Raw genomic sequence first — 13,655 nt, forward strand, 5'->3', positions numbered from 1 at the left:
CAAAGATGACATACTACTATTGTCGAAAAAAGAAAGATCACATGAAAGGCAAAAGTAGAAGTGAAGCGGATTTCTCGAGAGATCACGGAACGAGAAGCAGGACACGTCCCACTGCCGTTCCACTGCCAGTGGCGATGGGTCAGTCGTCAGAGCCGTTGCACAGCCCCAGTAGGATACCGTTTTCGCCGTCTGCGTACTCTACGTACGCCCGCTAGATAGGCCACGGATTGGGTCGCGCAGGAGGAATCATACGGAGGACACGACACCCACCAGTGCGCTCCGCCTCGATCCAATCCCGCGGCCACCTCCCGGCCCCACTCCCCCGGCTCCTCCCCTCCCTGCGCCCGGCCCATACACCCGCATCCAGACGACCGTCACGTGTCGGGTCTACGCACGCGGGCCGGTCCGTACACCGGGTCCACGCGCCCTCCGGACCAGTCACCTCCCTCCCCGATCGGAGGCGGAGCGTGGCCGCGGCGCCGATCCCCCGTGGAGGCCTCTGTCGCGCCCGAAATAAATATCTCACCTCGCCGGCGCCCGCGACCTTCGAGACTAGAGCTCCCCTTCTCCGCCGCGCCCGCCGCCCCTCGCCCGAGCCCCAACCCTAACCAGCTAGCTACCACCACCCTGCCGGCCACTGACAACCACCACCACCACCCCGCTACCTCCCCAGCTCAAGCTCCCGCTGCTGCTGCCACTGGCGCCGAAACCCTAAGCTGCGATGCCGGATCCGGCGGCGGGGGACGAGCCGCCGCAGCTCCATCCGGGGGCGCTCTCCCGGAGCAGCTCCGCCAGCCGGCTCAACGCGCAGGCGCCGGAGTTCGTGCCGCGCCCGCCCGCGCCCGCGCTCGCGCCGCTGCCGGTGCAGCAGCCCGCCGTGATCCACGTCTTCGCCGGCCCGCCCCCGCCGCCGCCGGCCTCCTTCTTCGTCGCGGGCCCGCCGCCGCCGCCCCGGGCCCCGCCGCCCTTCGAGTACTACGCTGCTGCTGCTGGCGGAGCTGCCGCGGGGTTCGGTGCCGTGCTGGACCATGACGCGGGGCTCGAGCAGCCGCCGCTGCCGCCGCCGCCTGCCCAGCCGCAGCAGGGGAGGGAGCTCAACCCGGACGACTTGCTGCACAAGATTACCAAGCAGGTTCGCTGCTCCTCTAGTCTTGCTCGCCGTTTTCTGTCTGATGTGCTGCGCGATTTCTGGTTAGGTGTTACTAGATCAGCGTAGAAAGTTAGTTTGCTAGTAGTACGTTTCTAGTAGCTACACGTTTGTCGCGTGTGATGCTTCAGTAGATCAGGAAGTCCGCGCAACGGCTTTCTGCCCTTTCGGCTATTTTTGGACGGTCCTGCTGCACCCAACTAGATGTATATTTTGGTACTATTAGCTCTCCGCTCTTGCTGGTATCACTCCTAGTGTTGGAGCTGCATACACGTTCGAGTGGAGTCTCAAGGGCGCAATCATGTCAATTAAATCCTGTGTTATTTTGTTTTTACTACTGAGAATCTTATGTCATAAATTTTAACCTTGTAGGTGGAGTATTACTTCAGCGATATAAATCTGGCCACCACAGAACATCTGATGAGGTTTATTACTAAGGATCCTGAAGGATATGGTGAGTTGTGTGCTTGCAGCTCAAGTCATTTTGTAAGATTTGTAATGCGAATTTATCATGCTGATACCTGGTGTTCACTGTTTGATTTTCTCCTGAAAGAAAGATGTCGTCACTTTAGTTTTCTGTTCCATCAATAAAAAATAAAATCATGTTTAAGGTGTTGCTACTTTAAATATTTAAGCTGACGGTGAGAATCAAAATAGGCTTCCAAAGACAATAACTGGATAGCCTATACTACCTCTGTCCATAGATCATGTTTAAGACATCTATTTATGGATGGAGGGAGTACATGCTAAATTTCAGTTAATTCCCTACTCACGGCATCTAAACATGCTTTGAAACTAAGATATCATGTATTTAATAGGATATATCTTGCTAATTTCTCTTTTCTAAAAGATGCTATACATGGGTTTCCATAGTATCCTACATTTCTCATGTTCAGATACAGTTTGTCTCAATAGTATCTTATCAGGAATTAAGTTTACATTGATTCATTACGGCATGTGCAATGGACTGGACTCTCTTGTTAATTTAAACATCAATTGAAAAATGGAGATAGACATTTTTTTTATATCTTATCATGTATCTGCAATTGATTACTTTTCACAGGTCGTTAATGTTTAGTTTGGTGTTTGCTGATGCATGTTGTAGTAGGACAGTGCTTGCCATATTTGTCAGAAAATAATTTCACTAGACATGCTAGTTTTCCTTATTTTATTGATAAAAAATATCATGAAATTAGTTTGTGCCTACTATGAAGCAAAATGAATTCCTTCAGTACTTGGACAAACAAATATAATCGGGTACCAGCTATCAAGTTATATGTGGCAAACTGATTTACATTTTCACTCAATGCAGTACCGATGTCAGTTGTTGCTTCCTTCAAGAAAATTAAGTCTTTGCTGCAAAGTAATTCAATGCTTGCTTCAGCTCTTCGGACTTCATCAAAGCTTGTAAGTTCTACTATAATTCTATTGTACATTGCAGCCAGATCTCAAAATGTAGTTTTTTTTTAGGTTGTTTCATTCGTTGACAGGGTGCTATCCTTCATAGGTCATAGGAATAAGATTAGGCACATCATGTCTACTTCTGCTTGCTTGTCTTTCCCTTGCAAATGCATGTGCTTACATAATTTTATAGGATGTGTGTGTGTGTTGCGGGGAGGGGACAAAGCTTCTATTCTTTTGAAAAAACATGTATAATTGTTTGGTTATACATGCAGGTCGTTAGTGAAGATGGAAACAGAGTAAAGCGTGAACAACCATTTACAGAATCAGATTTAGAAGAACTCCAGGTAATTATAAGCCCTTAATACATTGCATGAGACATCCATATGCTTGAGTTTTCTAGTCCACTTTATGGAGAAAATTGATGCTAGACTATAGTAAGGAAAACTTTGTGTGTGTTGTAGGCTCGAATTGTTGTTGCAGAAAATCTTCCAGATGATCATTGTTACCAGAACCTTATGAAGATTTTCTCATCTGTTGGCAGGTAATACTTATTGTAGGTCAATACTGAGCGCAACTATTCTGTTTCAGTCGTGAGAAAACTGCCTTGTATTTCTATGACTATTCTTGTTTTCCCATGTTGCAGTGTAAGGACAATCCGAACATGCTATCCTCAGACCCCAAATGGCACTGGTCCAGTTACTAATCGATCTGCTAAACTAGATATGCTTTTCGCCAACAAGGTAATTATTATTTTTGTTTCTAGCTCTCAAATATTATATTCTTACTGGAAGTTGTGTTCAAATGGTCGTGTGGGGTAACTATTGCTGATCCACTGAATGATTATATTTATGCAGTTTGACTGTTATATCATGCCCTCACTTTCATCATTGCCTTGTTGTGCGTCACCTTTTGCTGATTGTATGTCAAACTAATCGTTTTTACCTCATGGCAGCTGCACGCTTTTGTTGAGTATGATACTATTGAGGATGCTGAGAAAGCGGTATTTATCTTTGCACATAAATAGCATCATAACTTATATCCGTATTACCAATGATGTCGCTTCATCTGATGCAGACTCTGGTGCTTAATGATGAGAGGAACTGGAGAAGCGGGCTCAGAGTTCGGTTGTTGAATTCTTGCATGGTAACCATATTATTTGGGTTTAATCAAATTGGACATGAAATAGTTCTGGTGCTTAACTGCTTATACAAACCTTATGAGTTATGATGACAAGTGCTTGCCATAAATATCAGATTACGATGAGGCTATATGAATGAAGTATCTGGCATACTTAATTTTTTATTCTCATGATTCCATTCTTTCGCAAATGCGATTATGTGTCTCCATCTGCATTTGGAAAGATGCATTAATAGCACATAGTTTTTTTCTGATTTCGTATTTCTCAGCTTACCTACGTGGATTGCTACTAGAAACTATGGTCAAAGCGTGTTTGGCAGGACTCTTTTTTTTCTTTTAAGAATCAATGTCTTTATATTAATTGATCATCGATGCACCGGGTTACTGTGATCAGATCCTGTGACAGCGGAGCAATTTCGGCCAAGGACTAAATTTCCATATTCACGTCCTGTCTCACAAAAAATGTCCAAAGAACCAAACCCTTGCAAAGCTCTTGGATCTGTTTGAGGATCGGCAAAATGCTTGCCCCCGGCCCTATGGGTTCTCGTTCTCCACAAGGACGCGAAATCTGGCAATCTGTCTCAGTCGCCACAAGTAGGTATTCATGTTGGCACCAACAGGGCTCCATCGGTACACATGAGCTTCTGCAGCAAGCATGTTTTGCATATAATTAGGGTTGAATCATGGAGATGTATTTAAGTGATGGAATCGTCGATCATCATCATTGTTAGGCTTCTCCGCCCTGTTTTGGCTACTGGCTTTACTATCCAAATTCTTGATTTGAGCATCAAATTCTGTTTCAAATACTCTAATTGATTTTGCTGTACATGAAGCTATTTTTCTGGCAACTTTGCTCTAGACCATGATTTAAGAACTGATCCGGTGATTCTTATGCCATGTCCTTATGGACTGATTATACCCTAGTTGGCCCAAAATAATATCTTATTCCATGCTAACATACGAAGGGTCGTGAATTGGCAATACTTGAATACGTAAAGTATAAGTGGATACCACTTGTCCCCTTATAAAAAAATACACTTCAGATTTGCTCTCCAGATAAGAATGTTGTAAGTCCTTTAGAAAGAAATCCTATTTGGTTTACATGTTCCCTCAGTGTCGGCGACTCAGCGCATTTCCATTTGAACCCTCCTGACATATCGATATGAAGACTGTCATAATGAAACTACAATTAATAGAAATTACTTTATAATGGCATCCGGAACCAATAAACACAATCACTTTTGTCAAGGAACAAAAACGGAAGTATGGTAGAGGCGTTGATGCACGGATTGTTCCAAACCAGCCAGCACTGAATTGTGGCTGTATTTTCTCACAAGCTAAATTGCATCAGTCTGTTTTTCGCAATTCAAAAACCGGGTTTGAACCACCTGAGGTTAAAGATGTGTCTGACTTGAACTGTTCATTGGATGTGTCTGAGTTGAACTGTTGACTGGATAAGTTCAAGAGTTAATTCTAGCAACTCCAATCCTTTTTGCCTCAACATTCTTTTCAAAGATTGGCGTTGCTTTGGTGATGGAGTTTTCTCTACTTTTTGAAGTTATGACTCTGTTTTATGCTTATTCTGGATATAATTCATGCCCGTATAATAAGTATCACCACAACATTTTTCCATCTTTGTTGGATGGGCCGCCAATGAAATTATGACCAATAAACCCTGCAAGATGTGACGTGCCCTAATGTTCAGCATTATAAATTTAGCTTGTTAACATGAACACAAAAGCAACTGCTTCTCAGAAATTCAGCAATATTGTAGACATGCATTTGAATCAAAATCATGGACCTTTTGGTGTTAACAAGGAATATTTAATGTTACTAACATGAGTGGCCGACCTCAATTCTGGTATAACCACACCTTCACCCTACAGTATGTTGAAACTTCAAATGTTGCCCCTTTTGTTCAGTTCTGATCTATTAGGAAGAATAATAAATTTGATATTTATATTGTTTCAGGATTACATCCATATCATACTAATATATGTCAAACAGTGTTTTTAAAAGTCTATTTGCATATTGCTGAACTAGTTTAATGTATGCCAACAATCCTTTATTTCATTTGTTTGCTTATTGCAAAAGAAAAACTTTTCCCTAAAACAGTATAATGTCTTTTGTGTTATAGGCTAAGGGAGGCAAAGGTAGAAAAGGTGGGCATGAAACTGATGCACATGGTGATGAGGATGTTTCCACTTCTGATCAACCAAATGATAAACATTTAGAAGAAACATCTCAACCTTCAGATGCACTAGGAGAGCATGTTGTAAGTACCCCCTCCGTTTCTTCTGAACATAAGGTCTATTTTCCCCCCAATCTTGTTTAGTTAAGGTGCATGCCGATTTAATTATCTTTTACCTTGTTTAGCCTCATTACCTTGTTTAGTTAAGGTGAGTAAGAGCTATCTGTTTCTCTCTTCTTCGCAAGACATTAATAAGACCATTGACACCATGTTCATTCTTTTCTACCATGTTCATTCTTTTCTACCATTCCTTTTATAAGCTAATGAATTCCCACACCTGACCAAATTGTACGTTCAGAAGAAAATGCATGAAGTACTATATAATCTCTAGTCTCCTTTATTTTTTGTACAGAGCATAAAAAGAATTTTAAAAGTAAAACTGCCAACATATTTCTAAATATGGGCCCAGTCTGGTAGCAGTTTTGTGTTGTACTGTTGTTAGCCATCAATCAGCTATAATACAAGAATACTCCAACTTGGTACTTGTCACGTAGTTTGAGCAGTACATTGCTCTGCGAAATTACTTGTTGTTCTTTAAATTACCACTTGAAAATTTGTGAGATTCAATTGATTGTGTCTGTTTTTGTACCTCCAAGCTTGTTCGAAGAGACTTCTCTTCATAGACCTGAAAACAATTGATTTTTTACAGTCCGAGGAGAGCACTGGAGATACGGGCCGAGGGCGTGGCAGAGGCCGTGGACGTGGAGGTAGAGGCCGAGGGCGTGGCTACAATAACCATAACAACCAATACCACAACAACAACCATCCGCAGCACCATCATCAAAACAGCAACAATCAAGGTAACAACCGGGGTGGTGGCCATCCTATTGGAACCCCGCCTTCCAGCCACCCAGTCAAGACTGAGCAGCAGCAGACACAGTCACCGCCTCCGGCAGGAAGCTAACAAACAGCAACCAGGGCCACGAATGCCAGATGGCACTCGGGGGTTCTCAATGGGCAGAGGGAAGCCACAAGCATTGACACCCAGCCTGTCCACGTAAACACTGGAACTCGATTCACACCACGAGACACAGCCTGTCAACGTAAACACTGGAACTCGATTCACACCACGAGACACAGCTTGTGCTGATTGTCATGTTGATAGAGAGACGGTGAGAGACTGTCTTTTAGAAGTCTTGTCTTCGAAGTGTGCTTTCTAATTTACAGACCATATACAGTTTTGCGTGTGCTGTGTGTACTTTAAAACCAGTAGCGCCCTGGTTTCTGAGTGATTATGACCAGCATTTTGTAACCTTATTTATTTGCCCCTTTTTGCCTCTTGACTGTAATGTTGTACAAGTAGAAGTAAAAGCTCATTTGGGCACAGCAAAAGTAAAGAAAATAAATGGAACATGATGAAGTATGGTGATGTTTAGTGTAGCGCGTTATTGCATTTCTTTGCCCCCAAGATACACTGATCGTGTTTCTAAAGGTGATCCAAGGCAGAATTGCTTGATCACGATGGCAACACTGTCAGCTTGCGTATCTGTTTATGGCTTAACATCAAATGCTGTATTTCTCTCCTTGTGCTAGGGTGAGCTTGGTCATTACGGCTCTGATCATGCAGATCATGTTTGAGCTTCTAGAGCTGTGTGGTGGTGTGGTTGTGCCTCTTCCTGTCGAGGAAGTGAGGTACAACTCACACGAGATCTTGGATGTGACTTGTCCGCTGAGTCAAGCACTATGCTTTAAGAAGAGTGGTAATGTTAACGCTGCAGTTTCTCTCTCACCTAAGTTTAGCAGGCATGTGGTTTTGTTTGTGTTGATGTTGCTAAGTCTGAGATGTTGACAACGGTGCCTGGAGCTATACTTGTCTAAGAGGTTTGCGATTTTCTAGCTGACTTGGCTGCTGCCGCGGTTGGTTGACAAGCGCCCTCCATTGTCATGGCTTGTTTTGTTCAACACGGTGTTGAAGTGTCGCTTTGTGGTATCTTGTGTTAGCTAGAGGGAATGCAATCATGTTATTCAGGTTTGTGTTAGGTTTGGTTGTGGGTGCATGTGGTATGTGAAGAAAAGCACAAAGAATGGAGGGAAATGAATGATTCTATTGATTGTGACTGGGATATTTATAGGTCCCCAACAGGTGTTTGACAATGCCGGTTACAAGGTTTGGATCGCTTCCAAAAGGTGTAGCGACTGTTCAGTGTACATAGCGTTTGGACAACGCTATATTTCTAATTGCTAGGCAGTTATTCTAATGAAAATTATAACTGCCTTATTAGCCTAGTTATGACGCTAATTTATTCTAACAAGTATGATTGTTATGTGCGCTTTGCCCTGTCGTTGTAGGTTTTTGTTCGATTTTCTCCTGAAAACTGAACTTCTTACTACCTCTAACCATAAAGAGATGCCAGAAATTTATCTATATTCAAATGTATCTAGACACTCTTTAGTGTATAGATACATTTGAATTTAGACAAACATTTGGCATCTTTTTATGGACAGAGGCAGTATTAATTATTACTTAATTAATAAGGCCAAAAAATTGGCTCCGTTTCAATATTATTTTTACTGTATTTCGCTTCCCAGGTTAGCTGCCCACACTGCCATGTGGTTAGGGCACCAATCTGACTTCTCTTCAGTATTTTCATTTGATTGTAAATAATGGATGAAAAGGGATTTTTTTATGTCCCCACTTTTGAAAACAAATTCTACAATCCAAAGTTAATGATTGTCCCGCCCAATCCGGGATCTGCCCTCGCTGGTTGAGCTTAAGCGGAAATTATCATTCTGCATCAATCCGATCGCCTGGCTGTCGAAACAAAGTTTTTCAGCCTCTAACTTTGCATTTGCAGGGTCTTCCTGAAGCTGAATTTACAGTTTTTTAGCTAGATGTGTATCGATGGTTGTAGAGATCACAGATTGTTGTTGCTATTGTTGGCCGGCATCCAACCTGATTGCATATTTGGACAATCTAGAATGTGAAACTGATAATTTTATTTTGATTCCTAGGGCTAGACTGCAAGAGTGCTGTATTTCTCTCTTTGCTCGCCTCCTTTCCTTGCAACACCAGGTTTTTCCTGCGACACCAGTTGTACTCTTTTGTTGCAGACCAAGTCTGAACTCTGAAGCATACGCGGTACCATCAGATGTGATGGATATGGACTACTGATCCCCTGATTGCTACTTTGGCACCAAGAATTTGTGATAGTTGTATTCAATCAAGTTTTATTATTGCTCATGTTCCCTGAACATTAGAGCAAAAACGGAGTGAACAGCAGAAGCTGAATTCGACGTATTTTTCTTGGATATCGCGACGGCATTATTGCTATCTCGTTTTCAGTCTGCCGGTCGTCTGACCACCGTTTTTCTATCGAACTGCGTGAATTGCAAGTTGTAGGCAGTCCTATCGTCTTGAAAGCAGACAAACCAAGCGGGGAGATTAAATCATACAAATCATAAACACTTCAACTGTACGTTTTCTTTTCTATGAGAAAGGGATCCGTCTAGCTAGATCCTAGAATTAGAGGAGGAGGAGGAATGGTCAGAAATCTCGTGTGGAATTGAGATGTAATGCACATGATGCTTCTGCAACTCTATAAGAAATCATCACACCATTCCTTCCTCCCATCAACACCAAATCCACAACACCGAACACAACAAATCAGAATAAAACGCAGAAAAGATCTCTTCCCAAAAAGAGCAACACCGAGGATCACTAGCGCAATTAGCCAGCGACAAACCAGATATGAGATTGCTCTGGCTTTGGCGGCGGCGGCGGAAGAAAGAAGAAGGAACCCTAGCTCGTAATGGACTTGAGCAGTCCGGCTGGGGCTGGCTTTTTATAGATGGATTTGGCGGCCAGGTCGGGTCACTGGAACGTGGGGCCCACGGGTCAGTCGGCCGCGCACCGTCCATTCCCACACCAGAGGCCCAGATATCTTCCTCCTTAGCTTGGCTGTGGTGGTGGCGCGGATAACCCGAGGCGAACGAGAGAGAGAAAGAGCAGAGGCCGCAATGGCGACGGCGATGCGGGCGGCGACGGCGGCCTTCTTCTCGCCCTCCGTCTCCTCCTCCCCGAACCCCAGGCACCACCAGCATCCGCTCTTCTCCGCCAGGCGGGGCCGTACCCATCCCCGCCGTCGTCTTCGCGCCCTCCCAGGTAGGTCCCTATCCCCAATGCTTCATCTCCCTTCCTCGTAGATGATTTTCTTCAGAGAGATTGAGGATTGGATTCGGCATTGATTTTCAGCCACCGAATTGACCCTGGAGGAGCTCAACCCATCCGTCGACCTGCTCGTGCGTTCCTATATACCTTGTCCCTTTTCACATTCACCTATCTATCTACTGCTCTTGGAATGATTTTGGAATTCTGAATCTTGACAATCCAGAGGAAGACCGCGGAGGCCGTCGGCGATTTCAGGAAGACGCCCATCTACATCGTCGGTATGTATCCTGCTTGCTCTCTCTCTCTCTCTCTCTTCCCAATTCAGGTTGGCTGTTTAACTGAATATCGGCCTCTCGCGCGCAGGGACGGATTGCAATGCCAAGCGCAACATCGCCAAGCTCCTCGCCAACTCCATCATATACCGATACCTCTGCAGCGAGGACCTGCTCGAGGACGTCCTCGGCGGCAAGGAAGCCCTCGCCACCTTCCGGGAAACCGACGAGAAGGGCTACCTCGAAGTCGAGGTGCCCTCTCTCTATATATACACCTCAAACTTTGAACCAAAATGTAGTTCAGTCTTGTAATCTGAACCCTTCCCAGGAGAAGCTGAGGGTTGATAATATTGACTTCTCTCTAGTATACACTTTGCATCATTCTGATATGATCCTCTTGTAACTGTCCTGTAGACCGAAGGGCTGAAGCAGCTCACGTCCATGGGCAGCCTCGTGCTCTGCTGCGGCGACGGCGCTGTCATGAACTCCACCAACCTGTATGTATACGCCTCTCGTGTTGTGCCTTCACCGTCTCTTCTGTCGGCACCTGTCTGATTCAAGGCTCTCTCATGTTTGTGTCTACTCTCAAGAGGGCTTCTGAGGCACGGGGTCTCCATCTGGATCGACGTTCCTCTCGAGCTAGCGGTGAACGATATGCTCAAGAGCATGGGGGCAAATGCTATTTCGGACCCAGATTCATTTTCCAAGGTTCATCTTCTTTCTACTTCGGACTACACCATCCTCTCTATGATCGATGCTCTTATTCATGTGACTCAAGACACAGTAGTCTACATATCCTATATGCTTGCATCGGACTGGAGCATCCTTGTATTAACGGGGACTTGCTATTCTATGCACCGTTTTAAGAGGAGAAGAGGCTATACGATTTGCATTAAACAGGAGAATCCCTTAGCAATAAGATCCTGGCCTTTGTTTTCACATTAGTTGTTTCTTTCTTATGTGTTCTTGTCAATCTTAGCTTGACATCGATGTCAATTATATCTGTTGTTGAACTGCAAATCTTGCTAATCACAGTAGAGAGATCTCATGCTTGCAGGTCATGGGGAAGCTCCGTCAGCGTTATGATAATCTGAAAGAGCGCTATGCAAATTCTGATGTTACTGTTTCAGTGCAAAGTAAGCAGATAACTCCAGCAGCATTTCTTCAATTTGAATATAGATGACGTATTTCTGCAGTTGTGCAAATCCTGTTAACATTCTCTTGGATTGAACACCTTCCAGATGTGGCTTCTCAACTAGGCTACGGCAGCATCGACTCTTTGAGCTTAGAGGACATGGTCATTGAGGTGAGCGATATAAGCATCATAGACAGCACTGTAACATAAATTTTATTTTGCATAGTTGGACGAGACGCAAATAGCTGCACCTGAATAGACAAGTCTTTTTGTTAATAATTTCACGCAGATATAACTAATGGTGACAACTGGAAATTTTTTGATGTTTTTTTTTTCAGATTGTGAGGCAGATCGAGAAGCTGGTCAAAGCAAAGGCAATGATGGAAGCTGCTGGAAAGCCCGAATGATTCTGCCATGGATGAGAATCCGAGATCTGATGAATCTAGGTCTGCCTTGTTATTCCAGTATTTTTGCGACGTCTCAATACTTCATACATAGTGGCTCCCAGCAAGGAAGGTTTTCGGGACATGTCGCGCAAATGAGTTGAACATGTTTCGGGGCGATATTGGTAACACACACTCCTCGCTGCAAGTAATTTATTTATGTAGCCAGTTGAAATGTACATCGCTCAACATAGGGCCGAACATTAATGATGATATGTTTCCAATCAAAAAGGGAAAGAGAAGAGGCAGCATGAAATTCTCTGTGAATCAATCGTCTATGCCAATTTCTCTGATTGATTATACTACTGGTTATACTGTTAGAGCATGGAGAGATAGCTGAAATGAGGAGGATGACTCTCTGCAAATGACCTTTCCTCATCTGTTCTCATTTGTCAGGAACAAAGATATTTCTATCATACAGGCTGTTGTGTGACATAAACAGGGAAAACATTCATGATCTATTTCATGTCCCTCTCTCCACTATTGCTGCCAACCAGTGTAATGACAGACATATCCAAATTGTGAGAGCTTGGTTCTCTGTGATCTGATAACACATGTTATCTAATTTTCAAACGCCAGGCAAAAGCTTTGCCCATTCCATATTAATACTCCCCCTTTTCATAAAAATAAGGCAACTTTGTTTCTTGAGGCAATTTTGACTAATAATAGGGTCAAGTAAATATGAGTTGCATGTCATTCAAAATTATTTCATTGGATGCACATTTCTATAAACTTTTCAATGGTATATTTTACAATAAAATATAACTTATATTTGGTTGACTAAATCATTATCAAAGTTTGACACGAAAAACTGAAAGAACACGGATGCCGCCTAGAGGGGGGGGGGGGGGTGGTGTGAATAGGCGGTTTAAAACTTTTACGAATATGGCTTAACAAATGCGGAATAAAAGCTATATAATAGGGTTCACCTATGTGCACCAACAACTTATGATAAGCAAGACAAGCAACTATGTGATAGCAAGATATATAACTTCAAGCACGAAGACAATCACAAAGTAAAGTAAAGTAAATTGCATAAGTAAAAAGCTCGGGTATAGGAATAACCGAGGTGACGCGGAGATGACGACGTATCCCGAAGTTCACACTCTTGCGAATTGGAGCCGTGTGGAGGACTGATACGTCCCAAACGTATCTATAATTTCTTATGTTCCATGCTACTTTTATGATGATACTCACATGTTTTATACACATTATATGTCATATTTATGCATTTTCCGGCACTAACCTATTGACGAGATGCCGAAGAGCCGCTTGCTTGTGTTTTCGCTGTTTTTGGTTTCAGTAAATCGTAGTAAGGAAATATTCTCGGAATTGGACGAAATCAACGCCTGCGGTCCTATTTTTGCACGAAGCTTCCGAAGTCCGAGGGAGAGACGGTGGGGCCACGAGGCGCCGCCACAACAGTGGCGGCGCGGCCAGCCAAGGGGCCCGCGCGGCCTCGTTGTGTGGGCCCCCGTGGCGCCTCTTGACCTGCCCTTCCGCCTACTTAAAGCCTTCGTCGCGAAACCCCCAGCATCGAGAGCCACGATACGAAAAACCTTCCGAGACGCCGCCGCCAATCCCATCTCGGGGGATTCAGGAGATCGCCTCCGCACCCTGCCGGAGAGGGGAATCATCTCCCGGAGGTCTCTTCATCGCCATGATCGCCTCCAGATCGATGTGTGAGTAGTTCACCCCTGGACTATGGGTCCATAGCAGTAGCTAGATGGTCGTCTTCTCATTGTGCTATCATGTTAG

General features: G+C 44.1%; 1 protein-coding gene and 1 pseudogene across 1 annotated transcript; both read left to right on the forward strand.

Annotated features, from left to right (window-relative positions):
* Positions 1 to 721: 721 nt before the first annotated feature.
* Positions 722 to 7,314, forward strand: LOC124696589 (annotated as a pseudogene).
* A 2,567-nt stretch (positions 7,315 to 9,881) lies between these two features.
* LOC124703489 (probable inactive shikimate kinase like 1, chloroplastic) lies at positions 9,882 to 12,164 on the forward strand. The gene is made up of 9 exons (XM_047235695.1): positions 9,882 to 10,041; positions 10,132 to 10,178; positions 10,271 to 10,325; positions 10,411 to 10,571; positions 10,734 to 10,816; positions 10,910 to 11,027; positions 11,377 to 11,455; positions 11,561 to 11,625; positions 11,793 to 12,164. The coding sequence occupies exons 1-9, from the start codon at positions 9,897 to 9,899 to the stop codon at positions 11,859 to 11,861; spliced, it is 822 nt and encodes a 273-aa protein (XP_047091651.1). The 5' UTR covers positions 9,882 to 9,896; the 3' UTR covers positions 11,862 to 12,164.
* The last annotated feature ends 1,491 nt before the right edge of the window (positions 12,165 to 13,655 follow it).

The sequence above is a fragment of the Lolium rigidum genome, chromosome 3 (assembly GCF_022539505.1).
Source record: "Lolium rigidum isolate FL_2022 chromosome 3, APGP_CSIRO_Lrig_0.1, whole genome shotgun sequence".
Taxonomy (NCBI): domain Eukaryota; kingdom Viridiplantae; phylum Streptophyta; class Magnoliopsida; order Poales; family Poaceae; genus Lolium; species Lolium rigidum.